The 21,220-nt window shown below is 43.5% G+C and overlaps 1 protein-coding gene and 2 non-coding genes across 5 annotated transcripts; all 3 read left to right on the top strand.

Moving 5' to 3' along the window:
• The first annotated feature begins 1,610 nt into the window (after nt 1-1,610).
• Nucleotides 1,611-10,253, top strand: slc25a3a (solute carrier family 25 member 3a). 3 transcript variants are annotated; one of them, XM_037121639.1, is made up of 8 exons: nt 1,611-1,767; nt 2,290-2,461; nt 4,972-5,096; nt 7,276-7,455; nt 7,777-7,958; nt 8,730-8,902; nt 9,211-9,321; nt 9,792-10,253. In XM_037121639.1, the coding sequence occupies exons 2-8, from the start codon at nt 2,320-2,322 to the stop codon at nt 9,950-9,952; spliced, it is 1,074 nt and encodes a 357-aa protein (XP_036977534.1). In that variant the 5' UTR covers nt 1,611-1,767; nt 2,290-2,319; the 3' UTR covers nt 9,953-10,253. The 3 variants fall into 3 exon arrangements, with proteins under 3 accessions (XP_036977534.1, XP_036977536.1, XP_036977535.1); XM_037121641.1 differs by lacking the exon at nt 4,972-5,096 and adding an exon at nt 3,654-3,778; XM_037121640.1 differs by having other exon boundaries at nt 1,614-1,767; nt 2,295-2,461.
• On the top strand, nt 8,101-8,302 carry LOC119032939. Its single transcript, XR_005079108.1, has one exon. It is a non-coding gene; the product is annotated as a small nucleolar RNA SNORA53 (small nucleolar RNA).
• Nucleotides 9,385-9,586, top strand: LOC119032940. Its single transcript, XR_005079109.1, has one exon. It is a non-coding gene; the product is annotated as a small nucleolar RNA SNORA53 (small nucleolar RNA).
• Nucleotides 10,254-21,220: the final 10,967 nt, after the last annotated feature.

The raw sequence follows: 21,220 nt of genomic DNA, 5'->3' as shown, positions 1-21,220 counted from the left end.
AATCAGTTGGAGATCTAGTGTGCTCATCATGATTTCTCAGATGTGATGTGGTAACTAGAAAGTTTAAAGGAAAAGTTAAAATTCAGGCGTGATCTAGTCACCCATGTGCCAATTGACATCCGTCAGATGACATTTCGTGGTCCACAAAACAAATGTGCAGCATTCTCCTAAATAGCTGAAGTAGATGTAGACTTCTTTAACCTAGAATAATATAAAATGACTCCAGACAGTTTGTAAGGTGTAATCCAAGTCTCTGTAAAACCCAGGATTATCAATTGATTCTCAAAATTGTTATTCACACTTTTAAGATGAGATCTATCATGCACCGTGTCTGAAGTTGGTCCGCCGGCTCGACTCACATTAGTGGTGTAAATAACGACCTGTCAAATTTCCAGCTTCTACAGACATGACATCATACAGGGTATAACACAGCATCTACAAGACTTGAGGGTTTGGAAATATGACATCATAGCAACTTTCCATTTTTTCTTGTTAGTCATTTGAATAAAATAATGAATCTATAAAATGTGAAAATAATTTTACAATCACAATTTTCTGCTCTGAAATGTCTGTTATCATTTCTAACAGGTAAAACAATTTAGCAGGAGCTGAAAGTCAGAGACAGGCTGGGAGGTGTGTTGTAGAGGGCTTACACAGTAATAGACCACTGGGTTTGGTTGCACTTGCTGTTTTGTCACTTGTCAGGTTTACATGTAGACCAGTGGTTTAGACTCCTGGATTTGTTTCCCCTCAGACAGCAGTTAGGTGCTAATCCATCACACAATCATGTCTGCTTTCATTGTCACAGTTACATTACTGTGTGCCACTGAATGTGGCATGAGTATTACTACATACTCCAATATAATGTTCCAGATAAAAACAAGTGTTGGGTCGGCTTGATGTTTACTGTGATGGACAACCCGACACAAGCAAGCTGAGACCTTGGTGTTCCCTTCACTGCTCTGTTGCATTCAGATCCTGAATGTTAGATTCACATTGGCTTTTCCTTAAAAATTTAATTAAAGAATATAGTGTCAGCTGATTAATGTCAGCACCATCAGCTACAATAGAGGTGTGTGTGTCACAGTCCGATAGTTCATCCAGTGAGAGTTTCTTCTGAGCATACAGGTATCAGGCCTAAAGGACACAGCGAGAACCACCAAAACTGTTCTGACATTTTTATAACCAGAATTTTTCTCTATTCACCAGATTTCATTATTCAACATAATGAGTGCTACTCCAGCCATGCTTATTGTGAAATTGAATGCACCGAGCTTTCAGGTAATTCCAACCACACCTTAGGTGTGACCAGGTGTGTGGTGACGTCACTAAGTGATCATCTCTAGAGGGGGGGCCTCACTCTCAAAGGCATTACTGAAGTCAAGAATAGAAGCAGCTGTTAGCAGCTAATCCACTTACTGTTCCTCTCAGTGTTTGTCATTAGGAGTCATTCTCTGTCACACACAGACAGTCTCTCCTGTATTAATGAGCACCACACAGCATGTCAAGAAGTCATCTGAGAGGGAAACTGCTTTGAAGGATTACTACAAGCACCGCCTTAATTTAACCATAGGCGAATTCAGTGATTGGACCAGAGGTGGTGATTGGCAGGTTCGGGGGGGTTCTTACGGGACGGAGCAGCGGATGTCCCGCCTCAGCTTGTTTTTGACGTCACGAAAGGACAAATCGATTTACCGCGAGGTCATTCGGCCTCTCCGAGCAGCCGGTTGAAGCAAAGCGGAGGCGCCATCTTAAAATACAGAAAGAGTGAGTGCGATATTCTGTTAAAATAATGCATAAACTGTGTTATTTATTCGCTACCTTATAAATGATGTATTCGTAGCGATATGTGACGTCTTCGAACTGTTATGTTTACACGTTTCCTGCTTCTTCTTTTAATAGGATACCTTCCACCTTGGGGCGGTCAAGATAGCTTAGCACAAAATTTAGCATCGCATTTTAGCATCAGCTAGAAAGGAGCATTCAGAATGCTACTTGAATACGTGACAGACAGCTTTGAGGTTGAAAAGGGTGTTTAAAGTAGTTCGGTTAGTTCTATGGCGGTCAAATTAATACTGTTGTTGCTAACTTGATATTAATGTTAGCTAGTACTTGAGTTCATTCAGTAGGCTAAACATATCCCGTTCACGGTCATTCAGACGACAAGCTAAGCTAACTAGCACGTGACGTGGTATCCGTCAGTTCAGGTGCCGGGGGCTGGATTTCATTACCAGTCACCGCTGCCATTTAGCTCGAGCTAACGTCAAGCTAACTTGTTGCTCATTCCAGCGCAGCTCCGCCAGAAGGCAGGACACCACCATGTACCCGACCTCTTTGACTCAGCTGGCCCGGGCCAACCCGTTCAGCGCCCCGCTCTTCAGTCTTCAGAAAGTGGAGGAACCACAACAGAGTCTTCATGGACGGAGGACCCGCACACTGGCAGCAGCCGCCACTGCAGACGGTAACCCCGGCGCAGAGGGCTAAAGGGCCAGCTTTAGCTGTATTAGCTTAGCCGAACAGATTAGCCCAGCTGTGGTCCACTTAACTGCGTTATTCAGCATAGATTCATTGTAGAGTACAATTGCACAGGTTCGGGGTTGTGCATGATCGAGGAACGCTTTCAACGGTTGAACGACAAGAGATAAGTGTTGAAACAGTTAGCTGCCGGGCCTTTGCTGCATGCAAGCTGCCCGTGGAGGACAAGGAAGGACAAAGTGGTATCTTGCCTTTGCACTGCAGCATACTCCATTTGTCCTGTCGCTCTTTATTTCAAATAACGTTAGTGGATATCGGTCGGATGTAATGATTTTAGTGGAGAATCTGTAGTTACTTTACACCATGAAGGACAAGTCCAGAGTTGTTTATAGTCCCCGGTGGTGGTCTGCTCAGGGGTTCTCAGGAACAAATTGTCCTAGCCTGAAGTTGTTGTGTGAGGTTGTAAAACGGCACCTAAACCTATTTTGACATAAAATAGTAATGCTGCAAACCATTAGTGTCAAAGGTTAAACTCTGCCCTTGAGGCCTGTAATGTCTTTAACTAGTAATCCATGTCTTGCAGGTTTCAAACCCAAGTCCCCAACCACCACTTGTAAAGGCAGCTATTTGAGAGATATTAACCTTTTTTTGCGGTACCCTCAGAATGCAGTGAAATAGGTTTTTTTGTTTTGTTTTTTTTTTTAAATTTTTTTTTAATAAATTCTTTCAGTAGAACATTTGAATATATGGAGCCACCTACTTGTGGCATGAATAATATGAACCCATCTCACAATGCCCTTGATTGTACCCTAACAGTACGGCTAGTTCATGAGTAGTGACACATTTCAGCTGTCTGTGACCTGGGAATGGGTTGTATTTTGTAAGGCTGGGCTTTTTAAAGGCTTACATTGCTTTCGTTTCCAGACTAAACTATTGCTGGTAGGCAACTTAAACAACTGTCTGTAGTAAAAGGGCAAGTCTGATAAAGTAAGATGTATCTCCAAGTACACTTGTTGACCCAGCACAACTTCTGGCTCATCAGACCCAGAAACAAAGTATCTTTATCTAGCTGAATTGCTCAAAGTCTTAGACAGGTGGGCATTCAAAGACTCAGAATTTTCCGTTCTTTCTGAGCTCAGAGATGTCCTGTTCTTAAAGTGTCACCTGTGTTTCTTCAGAGGGAGACAGTTGTGAGTTCGGCTCTCAGAAGTATTTCATCCTGTGTGGCTTTGGTGGGATTCTGAGCTGTGGCACCACACACACAGCTGTCGTTCCCCTCGATCTGGTCAAATGCAGACTGCAGGTGTGTCTCAGTGGTTCGATGCCTTGTTTTTTTTATTTTAACGTCACGCCTCATCCACCCATAACCCGACCCATGTTTGACTTTATTTTAAATGCACCAATTTGCATGAGAAATGGCGCCGACTCAGTTGTGAAGTTTCTCGTCATTGTGTATTGATTCCCGTGATTCTAATGTGTTGGAGTGATCATAATGTGGCTGCATGATTCTGCACCAGTGTTCCTATGTGTTCAATGATTCGTCCCTGCCCCGCCGCCCTAAGCCTCCACTCTGCCCACAGTAGAGAATCGTGTAGGTGAAGGTCAGGGGAGTCGGACCTGAGGGATATGAATTTTGACCGTGCTGTTTGATACCATCAGGTGTTAGTCTGTCAGGGCTGTCTGAATGTAAACGATGTATGTAATATGCAACACAGTAATGCACACATTATCAGACAGCCACAGAGTTTAACACACTGACTGATTAACCTTTGACTGCCAGCCAGGTGAGAATGTTTTATTTAACAAGTCAAAAGTACATTTGATAAGGTGCATTATGGTGATGATAAAGAACATTTATGTAGTAGTGCAGTAGGCAGTAGAAAATATGTCTGTGTCAACAAAGTTTTTTTCTTAAATTTGTTTTAATCAGTCTGTATGCCCAAAGTGGTGTTTTGCCTTTTTCCTGCCAGTTGATCACTTAGACTTGCTCAATAGCCAAAAATGTTCAAATCAAACCAGTTTTTTTTTCTAAAGTTCTTCCTTCTATTGATGATGCAACTACATGGTTAAACACAGATTTGCTGTCTAGCAAGTTTGAAGTATCCAAGTTGATTTGTGCCATTCACTGAAATGAAGAGATGAGTGGCAGCATGCAAGGAAGGAAACTCTCGAAAAACTGGTATGCTTTGAAAAGGCTAAGCTCTAGTTGAATCATTTTAAGTGAATGGCCTAAATTGTAAAACACCACAGTGGGCCTGAAAATTTGACTGAAATCACATTTACCATGATTTTATTCTAATGATGGTGGCATGTTGGTGGTAGAGAAAACTATAATGGAAGAGTCCTGGCACAAAGTTCAAACTGTACATTTGTAAACTGTCCTTGAAGAAAGGTCTTTTCATTCTGCAGTGTCAACTCTTCCATTATTTTGATCTTTTGTCCTGTGTTGCATGTGACCCTGCATGTGCATGTTGTGTCCCCTCCCTTCTACCACAGAGGGTGTCAGCTGCGAGTTTGGCTCCTCAAAGTATTATGCTCTGTGCGGCTTTGGGGGTATCCTGAGCTGCGGCATCACACACACGGCAGTGGTGCCCCTCGACCTTGTCAAGTGCCGTCTGCAGGTTTGTATGGAAGCTGAACTTCACAGTAATGAGTAGCCAGCAGCTCCTCCACCCTCTCAACCCCCATGTATGATTGATTATATGATTCAGTTGGAAGGTTTTTAAGACACTTTAAACGTGCTACAGAGAATCACCTGACATGGATGGAACTGATGATTCCTGATACCAATTCTGATACACGGGTATTCTCAGATACCGAGTACCGATCCGATACCAGTGCATTATAAAAATGTTCTTTTTAACAGCCGATCTACTACCACCCATTTATCAGGGGTGTGATTCTTCCAGATAAATCTGGCTTTTCTGACCGTTCTTTTGTCACAATGGAACTTCACTCGAAGCACAGCTCCACCAAAGAGCCTGCAATCGTTGCGGAAGGTTATCTGATGTTTTTCCCCTATATGCATTCTGCTCCTGGAATTTCAGTGCTGCTGCTGCTGCAAAAAAGATATGATTTGTGTAGGTATTGATATCATAGGCGAATGGCGAGTTTAAGTTGCACACAGTGAAAGCACTACATCCTAAATTATCTTGACATCGATTATTGTCATTACTGCTATTTCTACAAGTCATCATTTAAGTTGATTGACTGAAATCCTTGTCGTCCTATTCAAAGGCTGCAGCAGGTGACTCATTGTATTGGGGTGAAGTTAGTTTCAGGTTGGATATTTGGCAGCTATTCACTCAGGTCCAGCCGCGACTTTACTGAGGTTCGCCCAGCGTTAGCAGCAGGAGGATGTTAGCTCACCTCCCACAGCGTCGCGCTGAAGCGCTGGAGGCTGATTTAGGGACCGTCATTAAATTACTTAGCATAGATATATAAGTACAAAATAATTGCTGTTTTTTCAATGTCTTCCATGTCACGAGGGTCAGTGACTCCAAACCAGCAGCAGATTGTATTCGTAAACTGGACACATGAGACACACCTCTTTTTATTGTACTTTAGTGCTTCCTCTATTTTATATAAATATTAATATGCAGAAATTATGATTTTTTTTCTCTAACTTCCATGTTATGTGGCCCACTGACTTCTGAAACAGATTCTGTTTCCATAAAAAATATGTAAAAATAATGGTAAAAACCCTTCTCTAATGTTCAAGAGGTTAACATATTGTCAAGTACCAATGTCAAATTCTACATTATTTTTTCTCATGTCTTGGGTTGTGGGGCAAAATATCTTTCTTAGCTGAAACCATCAACGGGACAAAATTGATGTAAAGAGAGACATAGTGGAGCTGCATATTTTCCTGCTTTTTTTTTGTCCTTTGCCAATCACACTTATGTTTTATGGATGCAATATGATTGCTATCATTGTATGGCCTGGCTCAGGTAAAACCTTAGGGATAGTTTGTGTTTTTTGAATTGTACTTTAAGTACTTATCTATAGTTGATCTGTTTCCTACCGTAATCACCGAACAGCACAGCCTCAGTTTGGAGAAGTAGAGAGCCGCTCCAGCCCAGACGCTCAGCCTTGTACTGCAGTGAACGGGGTCCAGAGAAAAAGCAAAATCAACCACCTAAAACAAGGCTCACCTGAAAAAATCTGTAACTGTTTAAGTGTACGTTGTGTGGAGAAAATTCAGAGCGCCCTTTCTTTTGGCACTACATTTTCTCAAGCGTAGAACCTCTATGGACTTGGGGATACCCTACCGCGTATACCTACGCGGTAGTTCCTCACCAAACTTGGTTGCAGCATGGCACTTTGAAGGGCAACTGCAAACTGTGATACTGTGTCCGCTCAGTGTGCAGACTGAACAAAGATATGGGCCACATGTCGGTGGTCCAAATGTCAGTAGTAAAGCTGATCAGGGGGTTTTAGTTGGGTCCTTTTCTCTAAATCATGTAGCAGATTAGTGCATCGACTCAAATAGGCACAGACGCTGGTATTTTCACTGTTGTCGCTATCATTTCCGGCACTGGTATCGGAATCGGAACAACTCTACATAGAACAGTAATGCACAACTCTTACAACACACTTTGTACAGCACACTCATAGTTTGAAACATCTGATTGTAGCCTAGAATAAGGTGGATCAAGGACAAGTGTATTCTATGGTTAGGGGACAATGTAAACCACTAGTAATGACTAGTCATCCGATAATCCAAGTATCAGCTTAGAACACCAAATCTCAGAGCTTCAGTGATTTGTCATTCTTCCTCACACTGCTATCATCTTCCAGGTGAGCCCAGACAAATACAAGAGCATTGGTAATGGCTTTAAAGTGACTGTGAGGGAAGATGGCTTCAGAGGCCTGGCGAAGGGCTGGGCTCCCACTTTCATCGGCTACTCAATGCAGGGACTCTGCAAGTTTGGCTTCTACGAAGTGTTCAAGATCTTCTACAGTGACCTGCTGGGAGAGGTGAGGCCAGACAAGGCTGTCAACACACAGCTCTGCTCCGACAAAGGGGAGTTGTGATACTTTATTTGTACAGCAGTGTATTCACATAGATGTCAGTCCATTCGGACATTGACTGCATTTGGCATGTAGTCAGTGACAGACAACTTAAACTGTACACACACTGCCGTACTCATAGCTGTAAAGGTACTTCTAACCTCATACTCAGTCACACACACTTTTTTTGACCGCACTGACCTGATGACCTTACACTGGCCAACATCACACTGTTACCTTGTGTGTTGCCTCAACTGACTGATCATTTGCGGTGTTTTCAACCAACAGGAGAACACTTACCTCTGGAGGACATCGTTGTACCTGGCTGCTTCAGCCAGTGCAGAGTTCTTTGCTGACATTGCTCTGGCTCCCATGGAGGCTGTCAAGGTTCGTATCCAGACCATGCCTGGCTTCGCCAACACCCTCAGACAGGCCGTTCCCAAGATGTACGCAGAGGAGGGTCTCTGGGCGTAAGTGTGCTCCCTTCATACATTTCCTCAGCTTTTAGTTTTGAGCCTTTAGACCTTATAAATGTCTAGCAGGTCACTCAGATTTGGAAATAGTTGCATTAGTGAGTGATTAACTACATCTAGAAAATTGATTCCTGATAACAACATGCTCCTTAGATCCACCTCTGGAGGGCGCTGTGCTCTGAGCAGAGCTCCTCAGCAGCTTTCTGGCTGTACAGTTGGAGGTGCTTGAGTCATTGGCATGTGAGAACAGTCTACCTGTCCCCCAGCCCACCTGCAACACTGGCATCTCTGTCCTCCAAGACAGGGAGCTCCCGGTGCTGCAAGCCTGGGGGACGGACACACTTGACATGGTTAACTTAAAAGTTTGTGTGTGGTAATTTGAATGGGTTAATGTTTATCGTTTAGCAGCATTTAACTTGTCCTAATATCTTAAATTGCTTTTTATTTTGCAAACTATAATGTGGCAAAGACTACTTGTTCTACAGTTTTCCTAGTCTCTTGGAAAAGTGACATTTTAAAACATCTGCCATTGTCAGTTGTAATTTTGATGTTGAACAAAAATCACTAGCGGTCAAAAGTGGCCTATGGTTGCTAGTTTGAGACCACCATCATAAAGACTCCAAGTGGACCCCTGCTCCCTGTTTTTGACATGCATCTCTTACATCTGTTCATGAACTCAGTTGAACTGATGTGTAGATATCTTCAGAACTGTATGCATTTTTGTTTTTAAATAAGCTCACGTCTTGCTCTTTCCCTATTCCTCTCCAGTTTCTATAAGGGTGTGGTGCCCCTGTGGATGAGGCAGATCCCCTACACAATGATGAAGTTTGCCTGCTTCGAGCGCACAGTGGAGATACTGTATAAGTATGCTGTTCCCAAGCCCCGCAGTGAGTGCTCCAAAGCTGAGCAGCTGGTGGTCACCTTCGTGGCAGGTTACATTGGTGAGTAACACAGCATCTGGACAGTACTCTACACAAACCTGGTGGGAACACATGATCTAGTACTCAACACTGATCCATGCACAACCATATCATTAACAGCTTAGACTGTTGATTATGTCCAACAATGACAGTAATGAAAATATATTGTTACTGATGTATCAATATATTGACAGCACTGTCACCTTTATGTGATTCCAGTGATACAGCATCATTCCTTTGAACTGGTATTAAATGTGATTGTGTCTACAGTGAAGTTATTCTGGCTGATCAGTCTTAGGTGTACTGATGTGTTTGCTCCCTGTGTGCAGCTGGTGTCTTCTGTGCCATCGTGTCCCACCCCGCTGACTCTGTGGTGTCTGTGCTGAACAAGGAGAAGGGCAGCACTGCTGTCCAGGTCCTCAAGAAGCTGGGTCCCAAAGGTCTGTATCAACACCTGTCCACAGTAATGTCAACAGTAGTATGGTGTCAGTGAGGCTTTGATCAACACGCTCCTTAGATCCACCTCTGGAGGGCGCTATGCTCTGAGCAGAGCTCCTCAGCAGCTTTCTGGCTGTACAGTTGGAGGTGCTTGAGTCATTGGCGTGTGAGAACAGTCTACCTGTCCCCCAGCCCACCTGCAACACTGGCATCTCTGTCCTCCAAGACAGGGAGCTCCCGGTGCTGCAAGCCTGGGGGACGGACATCCTGCTGATAGCAGACTGAACTGCTTTATAGATTCAGCCCTATAGATTGCACATTGTTGTTAATTAATATCTCAGAACTCTGAATACTGCACGTTTACACAGTTAAAGTATTGTTTGAAATGGTTAATCTTTAAATGCTCCCAGCCTTGTGCTGAACAAGGTGTGAACCACTGAGTTTGAATGTGATGTTTGTGTCTCCTGTCCAGGTGTGTGGAAGGGCCTGGTTGCCCGTATTATCATGATCGGTACCCTGACGGCCCTGCAGTGGTTCATCTATGACTCCGTTAAGGTCTACTTCCGCCTGCCCCGCCCCCCTCCCCCTGAGATGCCAGAGTCCCTGAAGAAGAAGCTCGGCCTCACAGAGTAACCACCCCCGCAGCCTCCATCCCTCCACTGAACTGCAGTCTCAGTCAACACTTCTGAACCCTGAACTTCCACAGCACACACGGCAGTTTTCTATATTTATGTCCTCAGCTCCTGCTGCTCTGCGCAGACCACAGAGCTGCTGCTACAACTCATGTATATTTAAAAACAGAAGGTGGAACTGTCACTCTTGGCTTACCAAGAGTCATACAGAAATGTTCTTCAGTAGAAATGCCTGTCTGGTTTTATCATTTCCTGTCATTAGAAAAATTAATTCTAATAAAAGAATTAAATTCCCTGGAAAATGTTTGTATGTATTTTTTTTTAATTGTTCTGGGTGTCAGGTAGTGGTGGAAAAAAACAGTCTGAACTTTGACAGTGTGTTTTATTAACATGTCTTTTATAGTAGATTAAAACTGGAATTTCTCAGGCGCCTACCTCAGAAATACAATCAACACATCACTGGCTTACGTTATCTGCTTGCAGATGGCACCTGTGTCCACTGGATGGCGCCCTTCCTCCACTCACTGTCCAGAATCCAGACCCTCTGCAACAATGTTCAAAGCAAAAGTCCCACCTTGATATCACACAAAGAGCTTCCTGTCTGTGCAGCAGGAACATGCTGTTGAACATGTAGTTTGAATGAGTTACAGCATTAATGTCGCAGCCATTATATGAGGCTGGGAAACTTTTTGAAATGACCCTGATGGGAATTGAATGCAATGTAACTTTTAATATAAAACCACCACTCATTAATCAAATGTATTTAATTTCAAAGTAGCTACTGCTTCATTTAAGTTTATGTATTCATAACTTCATTTGTGGACAATTAAATCAGAGAGGTTTTATTTTAGTGCTTTGCTGTTCAACTCAAACATTTTTTTTTAAAGAAGCTATTTAAATGATTTTTGATGAGCCATTTAAACTATTTACATACTTTTCGCTTTTTTATATTCAAATATTAGATCTGGACACTCAGTCTTGATGAAATTATAACATGTAGGTCTACCGATATTTCTTCATACTAATATATCCAGGTAAAGTATCTGATAAAGATAAAGCTACCTTCTAAAATGCACCAGAATACATGATATGATAAATACACCTATCAAATACACCCTTGAAGCTGTGATAGAATTGTCCCACCCACATTTTGAATTGCTTCTTGCCCATGAATCTGAGGATTTTGAGAAAGGAGTGTGTGTATCTTGGAAGCTTTCTGTAGCTTTGGCTGAATTTCCAGTCATGTTTCTGATTTGCACGCATCCACTGTACGTGCCGGTGTTGTGTTATACCACCAGCTCGTCGTCGTGCTGGTAGTGACGGAGCTCTGGGTCAAATGAAGGGCAGGAGAGGGGCCTCATGAAAGTCACACACCACATTTCCAACTGGTTAGAAGCACCTAATGCATGTGTTATGCATAACATATCACATGGATAGAGGCAGGTGAGATGATTTACCTGACCTGGATTACAGCAATCATACACACACACACACAGTGTACAGATGTACTGCTGCTGTCATTAGAATGGATTTGTTTGCTCTAAATAGGTACTTTACAGGCTGGAAACAGTCGTGCTGTCTTCTGCTGGAAAAGGATCATCTCAGTGCGTTTGTGCCTAACAGGGATGGCTGGCAGGTTTAAGGTTGCAAGGGGTTATGGGAAATGGATTCCATTTCAGCTTCCCTGTTTGTGAGATCATAATGTCATTGCTGTTTCTGTGAATAAAACACCAGCAGTGAGGGATAAAAAGGTTTCACAGAACTGTCATTTGCACATTTCCTGTTTTTGGGGTCTCGTCGCAGCATTCATTTCCACATGTAAGCTGTGAATTTGTTCCATATTTACGGTCTGAAAGCCTGACAGCCTGCCTGTGCCCCTGTTAGCATCGTTCTTGCTGCTGACTTCCACACAGCTTGAACAGTCTATTTCTGGGTTCCATCTCCAGCACGTCTGCCTGCTGATGGAAACAGCTGTGGGCTCCATCAGGGCCAGTGAGACCTCAGCCTTTATTATCAGGTCCAACACAAACTATGTTTCCATCCCACTGTGCCAGATCCTCTCAGAGTGTCACATTACACACCAGTGACCCCCATGAACCCAACGCTTTAATGCTTTTTACCGTGTTTCGCCCACTTCGGTGGCTGGATGGTTTATTTTATAAACAGCAATCTGTGTTTTGAGAGCACTTCTGTCGTGATGACTCGTTTTGATTTACCAGGAAAACTTTCACTGCACCAGATCATCATCGTCAGCTACAGTACGTACACAGTCCTCCAAGTGTTTGGACGCTGACGATATGCTGATATATGATACGTTTTTCTCAGAAGGGGACTGTATGAGAGATATTAGGGGGACAACAGAGTGTAAGGTTATGTTTTTTAAATAGTTGATTGGAACACTGACCTTCATTTTTCTGATTTTTTTCTCCTCTATTCGGTAAAACACTACAAAAATGATTGGGGTTGGACAGCAGCAGTAAAACCTCTCCATTGTTACTGATATTTTAAAAGTATGCTCCCTATGATTTATGAAACCAGTGACACCCTCCCCTCAATATCTAAAAGATTTAAATTTGAATAGAATTAAATGCAGCCACAGTTTTGAGTAAAGAGCTGCTGTATAAACACTAACTGTATGTTCGAACAGGATACAGTAGAAAACATGTATTTAAATCTCTAAAACACATGAAGAATATGTGACTTTGCTGCGTGTCACTCCCCGTCTCTTACCCTGTTTCCTGTCACACTCTTCAGCTGTCCTATCAAATAAAGACAGAAAAGGCCAAAAAAATACTTAAAAAAAATTCTTCTTCAAGGCTTAGATATAAGTCTGTGCACAAGATCTTAGACAGCAGATTAAATCCAATGTTTCAGACGTGTGCAGCCTCAGTCCAACTGATGTAACAGAGAGCAGGATCTTGGTGTCACATCTAAAGTCTTCCATCCAATCCAGATGGAGCTGATGGACCTTTGTACCGTAATGTTTTCTCTCCATCACTGGATTCAAACTAAAGATGGATAAACATTAAATACCACATAGCTGTACTGAATGAAATATAAACATGAAGAAAAATGAAGAAATTAAATGTAAGATTCTTCCATGTGCTACACTCCACACAGTCCCAGATGATAGTGCGCAGTAAAGTTGCGAGTTGAAGCCCACGATGCTTCCTGCTGCTGTGGAGACACTTGAGATTCAGACAGTTTCCACACCACTGGTGTGCTGGTTCTGTGGCTTTGATCATCTTGGAATATAAACGGGTGTCACTGAAAGTAAGGCAACTTTCTAACACAAAGGTGATTTGAAAGACTTTACAAATTGAATAAAAGTGTCCCCTAACAATGTTCACATGGCCAGACACATGGACTGACAGGAGATCGAATATAATCATGTGTTAGCAAACAGCTGCCAGTTTACACAGTAACAATATCATTCAGTCGCGGTCGTGTCCAGCTGATGGGGGGCTCTCTTCTTCTAGCTCTTGGTCTGTCTGTTACCTGCTAAATGCTCCGCTGGTTCACCAGCTCCTCTCTAACACCGTTCATCTGCTGTTTGCTGCTGAGCAGAATGTGTTTTCCCTGGAAACTGCTGCTGCTGCTGCTGAGAGCAGAGCTGAAAAACTCACTAAACGGAAAATTGGTGATGATTCTCTGGACGTGCCAGAGTTCTGCAGACTCAGACAGAGGACAGGTCATAGACACACTTTAGTCTTAAAACATGTTCAGACCACAGTTTGTACCAACAAATTAGTCTGAAGCAGAATAAACCCTGAACTCCCCGTTAGGTCATCTGCCACAGGCCAGAAATGTGCTGTTGGCCTCACCTCAGAGTCTGTGCTTTGCCCCAGCAGAATATACATGCAAGCTTTAGTACTCTTGTGCAAAGTAGCATTAACTGAGCTCAAGGTTTTCAACATCTCAATTTGTAATTAACTGATTGAATACAGTTTTATTTAGAACTATGCACCATGTGAGAACAACAAACACAAGGCCTCTCTGTAACACAGGTCCACAAGAAAAGCCAACAGTGCGACTGCGTTAGTTGGTATTGTGCTTAGTGACATGAAAACATGTGGAAATGTTCTACTGTATGTGATTTGTGTTTCCGTGGCCCAGTGACAGCAGTGACCTACTAATGTGGTCTGTCATCGAGCCTTATTTCCTTCCTGAAGGCAGTGCAGCTGATGACATGTGATGCATGTCAAACTGAGCTGTGCACATCTCAGATAAGGGAAACGTAGGACAATGGAAGAAGAATGTGCGGAATAAAAAAGGTGATATCTCGGACTCTGCCGTCTCGATTCTCATCAGTTGTTTTTGATCAGTCCATCGTGTGAGTGTACTGAGACCAGCGGACTGCTTTTCAAAACCTGGTACCTATATTACCCACAATGCAACTTTGAGGCAGTTTCTCAGATTACATGCAGCTTCCTCTGGAGCCACAAAAGGCTTCATACTTTTTTCACATGTGCATTCGTACTCCCCAAAGCCTGTCAGCACACTTTAACGTTAAAAAGGCCGGAGCTTCCCTTTAAATACTACTTCTGTTGGTGTGGCGGGTTAGATGAGTGCTGCGGGTGTTGTTCATTATTAGTAGAGCTAGCCTTTTTCAATTACATGGTAAACCCCAAATGTCACCAAAATATAAATGGCTGTTCAGTAGCAAGTGAAGACCTGTTGTTATTTTATTTGTTCATGTTTGTGTGTGTATTCAGTGTGTGATATGTCAGAGGAGAAGGGGGGAAGCTTCCCTGGATCTGCTGAAAAAGACTTGGCTTGGCTCTGTTGGGACTTTTTTTTTTTTTTTTATCTCCCTTGAGTTTTCCTGCCTGACTATAGTGATATAAATTGAACAACTAATTCATCAAGTGACCCGTCCAACAGACAAACAGTGACCTCGAGTCTTTTACAGTGGAGGGCCAGGGGACCAGATCCAAAGAGGAGCCTCACTTAGAATATTTCTATGATACTTCGACTGTGGTTCACACTTCTGATGATCTTTGCATTTTAACTTGAGAAGCTCATGAGGAATTTTGCGACTTTTTCCTCAGGCAAACAGAAACGTGGACATGTCTGCGAGGACCCTGTTGCTGTCTGGCTCTCACAGCGAGGAGGGGAACTGAGGCTGCAGCAGAGGAGGGAGCGTCAGCGCATGTGCATCCATGCATTCATGCATCCATTGTCCTCCAGCCCTGTGCTGAGATTTGGAGGTCAGTCTGAAATAGCAGCTGGTGTTCCTGGTCACATGGACCAGGGGGCCTGGCTTGGCTCACTGTCAGGAATTTGCAGTGGGAGGAATCCACTCCACAGCAGGCCTGGCCAGCAGGGAGGGGGCTTACTGGAAAAGTAAGCTGGACCACCTCCTGAACAGGACTCACAAGTGCTTTTTGTCCTTGTTCAGCCGGCACAGAAGGGTTTGGAGGAAATTATGAAGGAACAGCTGCATGTGTCAAAATGCAGTTTATTTATGAAGCTCTAAATCACAGTTCCGGTGTCGGGGTTCCATTCTGGCCTCATTACGGAACAAAAGTTTAAAATATCCCTCTCTGTCCTGACCTCTGAAACACTCATGAGAAGGAAATGAATGAAATGTAAGTACCTGGTCACTCCTGGGGAGTGAAGCTGCTCTGTAGTCTGGTGGTACAGCAGCAGATACCTCTGGTCGTGTTTCCAATAAATGGATGATGCGGTTTCGCTGCACAGACTCATTCACTCACTGATACTCAATGCAGCATTTTCATTTCTGATGATCATATCATCAAAACATTATATACATTTTGTGTTCCACTGAAGCGATCGCTGCAGGCAGTAATATGTCCTAACTTCACACCCTGAGCTCCAGTTGTGTGAGCTCACTTTGGTATTTAGCAATGGAATTGTTCTGTCTGACCCCCTTCGCCCCTCATCCTGCCAAACTTCATCCCTGACTTACGAAAGCACGGCTGATGTGTTTTTCCACACGCTGCCTTCTGCTTGGTGGCTGCTTCTCCCTGGGACGGGCTGCAGGTGGTTGGAGGCCTCAGCGTGACCTTGCACAGTGTTAGTAAAGTGTAAACACGGCACGGTCCGTTTCACCTCCATATTTACAGTCATAACTGCACTGACTGCAGTGTGTTGTACCCAACAACTCAGCACACATGCAGCAGCTCACCTCATTATGTAACCCTGACCCCGCGTGTGATTCAGCTATTGTTACAGCCAGCTGAACACTGTGTACACTCACACTGCTGCTGACCTTACTGCACAGGTGAGATGGTCATAAAGCTACAAGTCAGAAAAGCGTGAGAGGAGTCAAAGCTGTTACAGGTCATCTCAGCTTCCATGTAAAAGTACATAATGTGTCCTGCAAACAGAACAATGTATACCAATGCAGTATATTACCCAGTAAATACTCTAAAGGGGCAATTTGTAAGATATGGGCAGAATGTTACATAATCACCAGTGTGAAGAAACAACCGTGTTGTCAGCAATATGCCAGGGTCAGCTCTATGTTCCCACATTTCTAAGATTTTTCTTAAAATTAGGCCCAATGTCCCCACAGCTCTAATGTTCCCACATTGCTAATAATTTTTTTTTCACTCAAATTTAGGCCCTAATGTTCCCACATACCTACTACTGCACTAGTTATGAAAGAATATAGTCATATTTTATATCAAATTAAACAGCTGAAGCTGGGCTACAGCATGTAAATACATGATTATATGACCCACAACAATACTCAAATAAACAACTAAACATCAACCTTGGTGAATCACCCCAACCCTAGAAAATTGGCTTGGGGCTTAAAGGGTTAAGGGTAAAGGTTAGGCTAGCCCTAAGGAAATGTGGCACATAGGGACGTCCCCAGCATGCCAACCTGCTAGCCCCGGTCCGTCCTGTCTCCTAATACCAGTTTGTATCACTAGAGGTGACAGGCTGACAGCCCCAGAGTTCCTGCTGGCAGTGGTCAAAGCAGCCGCTTCACTACTTAGTCCAATAGATATATATGAATGCCTCTGATTTTCTTACCCATATATTAACCCTAACCAATCATCAGTCCTCATGCCTTCATCTAACCTACTGAATGAAAGGCAGTGAGTACCAGCCAATCAGAAGCAGAGTAGGGCGGGTATAGCCGTTAATATTTCAGGAAGAGAAAACTAATTTAGGTGCGACAGGCTGCAAACAATTCAAGATATTGTGAGCTGAATAATGACGTCTTTCAACTGAACGTAGACCAGAGGGTGGAATTTCACATCCATTTATATCTATCTAAAGTTTATAAATAAAACCATGTATTCTAGCTGTCTAAAAGGTTCTTGTTTAATCAGAATATGCAGTCTTAATATAGACGATGTGTATGAACAGTCTTTTCTAGTCACTCATTTGCTGATAATATACATCCATGTTCTCTGGTGTATTCAGAGTAAAGACAGAGAGGGAGAGGGAGCCCCAATCTCTGTTTCAAGGTCAAGACAGAACACTGTAAACAATGTAATATCTGCAGGAGACGACACACACTGCACACAGTGACCTTGCAGCTGTACATGAGCTGATTGCACTCCTTCCCATCAGTTACGTTGATGTGTTTTTATGTCTCTGGCCATTACAGAAATCCTTGATGCTCTGTGCATACTTTTATATAGTATACAGCTAGAGTTAAAGTTTTCCTAAAATGTTTTTGGGTTTGTTTTTTGGTTGGCCCTCGATCTTTACCCCTCAGACTGCAGATGAGTGACAAAGTCCAAGGTTGTCAGATAGGAAGACAGGACATTTACAAACTTGTCTTGATAATTGAGTTTACCTTTAACAGGATGATCGCGTCTCTGAAATGATCGAAGCTGCTTCATCACAGCTTCATTCAGCAGAAATATAAACCCTAAACATAAGGCAGACTGAGCACAGAGTTTTTACATGTGTGTTAGTGAACGCCTCTTCTTTGCTAAGATAATCCATCCCCCTGATGGATCCTTACAGGTTTATCACAGGGAGGCAGAGATCACCTGAGAGTGATAAAAACTGACTCCATGTCAGATCTTATGAACTTGCTGGCATGCATGAACTGGACAAGACCCACACTGAGAGTGACTTCTGCCTCACAATGATTACTAATCATTTTCACCTGAAGTTAACGTCTGCAGCCATAAACAGTGACTGTTACAGCAGCCCAGCTAATCATCCGAGATCTGAGGAGGCGCTGTCACCTCTGCCGTCCAGCTCTGAGAGAACATATGACATAACATATGCACCCCTCTTCTGCTTTTGTCTTTTCTTCATGAAAAGTTTTAATTTGTAAAAAAAAAGGGCAGCATAACTGCTACTTGCTGCTCACTGTACCCTCTGCTGTAGCTGTCTTTGGCTTGTCTGTCTTTTGTCTTGGTTAGCTGGAGTTAGCCAGCTGTGGAAATAAGTGGCCTTATAAGCCAATGGGAGTCTGCCTGGATCACAACCTTGTATGACAGGAGGAGACACCATGGTCAATGGGGCTCAGCTGGACAGGGGTCAGCAGTCAGTTTGAAGACAGGGGATACAGTGCAGAGGTGATTTACAGCAGCTCTGACCAGGACGGTGGCTCCGGGGATGAGAAGACGCCTCTCACTTACAGGGTTGGCTGGAGTTAGCTGGTTAGCAGTGGCGTAAGCATCGGTGGTGCAACCGTTGCAGCTGCACCGGGGGCCCAGACGCCGTCAGGGGCCCATGATGGAGGAAAAAAACAACAAAAAACACCTCTCCAGAATCACCACATGCCCTGCTTTTGTGAATGAAATAGCTGGAGGCGGGTCGGTAAGGTAACGCTGAGTGGCCTTGATACCTGTCAGTCATGATGAGTCGCGTCTCGTCACCTCTCTGTTGTGTCACTGAGCACTGTGGGCCGAACCGATGCATGTCTCTCTCCCCGGGTCAGGAGAGTTATCATACAGTAGTTACCAAGGCAAGGTGCAGCAGAATCAATAAATACACAAATAAATAAATAAAACAACCATCCATCGGCCCATTATTGAAAAATCCCAGTACTCCCAATGGCCAGTCCACACCTGCAATAGCAGCTCTCTCATGTAGCTGTGCGATCAGTGCGCATGAGTGTCCACTTGTGTTTAGGGCAGCGGTGGGGTGCACAAAAAAAATATTTGCACCGGGGCCTATCACCATGATGTTACGCTACTGCTGGTTAGCATGCAGTATCTCTTTTAGGCATTATTATGGATCCCACTCATCTTCTCACCAGACCCGCCCACTCCACCTCTGACTGTTCAGTGGGATCATCACCCTTAGCTGGATTCCTGTTCCTGGCCATCCTCCTGTGTCCACACCCTTCTAGGTGACCTTGTAGTCCGATGTACAACCAGGGGGAGGGAATGATCTCAGTGGGTCACAATAAGGTTTACTTCAAATTAGCCAATAATTAGCTATCCGGTGTGCTATTTCCCAACTGTTTGCTCAGTGACTATGTTTTTTTGTGTTTGTATTCTTGTGGTTATTTAAAACAAACAGCCAGCAGCAGACTGTGAGCTGTAGTTGCCCCAGTAATGATGTGTACCTGAGGGTGCCATCATCTTGGTTCCCTTGCCAAAAAGCCTAAGGGACTTTTCGATTGGATTAGATTGGATTATTGCAGATGGAAGCATAAATTGAAAAAAGTATAAATGATCAGATGAACAACACTCTGTGATGTGTGAAGCTACATTAACTGTGTAGCAGTAAGAAGCTAATGTTAGGCTACAAACAGACGACATCACGGTCACATGACTGAAACGTCTCCACCACTAAGAGTCTTACTGCACAATTACTATCCAGGTTTTCTACAAACTGATCACTGTACAAGTTGTAAAGTCAGAGTTAGAACAGTGTGGAACTAAAGTGGCCTGTAAAGACGGACTAGTGAGTAGATGAGTCTCTGTGTTCGCTGTGAGGACGTTTAATGTCCCCGACAACCTCTGTAGCCTCATTCAGACACTTGTTAGCAACCGCTAACTGTTGTCAGCACATGAAGAGATTCATGATTAAACTGTGGGACATTAATGATGTGTTTTATGTTGGAGAACAACATGTGTAAATATGTTCAGCCTGTGGTGACCACACACCATATTTCACACCTTTAACTGAAAACACACTCACTGAATTTGAGACGAGGGAACTGGATTTCTGTAGATAATGTTGTTTAGGTTTTAAGCCTACAGACTGCCCCTTTAAATGACTGAGGGGACTGTGCAAAAAAAAAAAAAAAGTGTAAGTTCTTCTCTTTTAACTCTAACCTTGCAGCCATCACTGACATCACAAACATGAAGACTGTTTATGCAGAATACTGTGAGAAATATGTGAGACCGTTGAGGATGAAGGCAGGTCAGAGATAAAGAGACAGAGGGAGGCAGACAGATAAACAGAGAGAGAGAGAGAGAGAGAGGCTGCAGCATAGGGGGCCTTTGTCTTATGTAACAGCCCTTTAGCCCCGCCCTCTTCCACTGGCCAATCTAATCCCTCCATCACCCCTCTCACTCTTCACATGGAATGGCCCCTCACAGAAACACACACACACACACACACACACACAATGGCCTTTGATGCAGCTGAGTGGGCACCTTCAAGGGATCGGCATTCCATTGGATGAAGAGAGAGGCACGACTGCGGCATCCTATTGGCTCCCAGCCTGTATCACCACCACCATCATCATCCTCATCACCATCATGTGTCACATGTGCAGCATCAGCAGGGGGATGCAGAGAACAGCATGTTCTCATGTATGTGACACCATACAAACGTAAAAATATCCCACTAATGTGTGAAAGTAACATTTATTATATTATATATTATCATATTTATTATCATTATGTATTATTATAATGTACATAAAATATCTGATCGATATCTAAAATCATTGCTTTGCACAAAGGGATGATTTGTGAATGAATGAAGGTGAATGTACCAGATCATTAAAGAAAGTCATGCACAGTTAGTGTGAGGCAGGAAGGAGGACGAGGGACCTGAACACTGTGCCTTTGTTCACAGACTTCCTCTTTCTCTCTGTGACCCAGTGACCGTTGAACACATAAATCACTTGAGACCAACCTTAGTGATAAGTGACTGATGGATCATTTGTTATGCAACAGTTTATGCAGGCTACCTGACTGTGACAAAGTCAGTAAAACCTGTGATAAAAAAAGTGGCTGATGAGCGGGATGTTATGTGCAGACATGCAAGGTCGCAGTCACAGAGAGGAATGTCTCCCTGGAATGAGTGAGCGGTGAGCATTTAGACTGAACATGTACAGCAGGCACATGGAGCGCACATACAT

Source organism: Acanthopagrus latus, chromosome 14 (assembly GCF_904848185.1).
Source record: "Acanthopagrus latus isolate v.2019 chromosome 14, fAcaLat1.1, whole genome shotgun sequence".
NCBI lineage: Eukaryota > Metazoa > Chordata > Actinopteri > Spariformes > Sparidae > Acanthopagrus > Acanthopagrus latus.
This window is presented reverse-complemented; position numbering and strand designations above follow the sequence as displayed.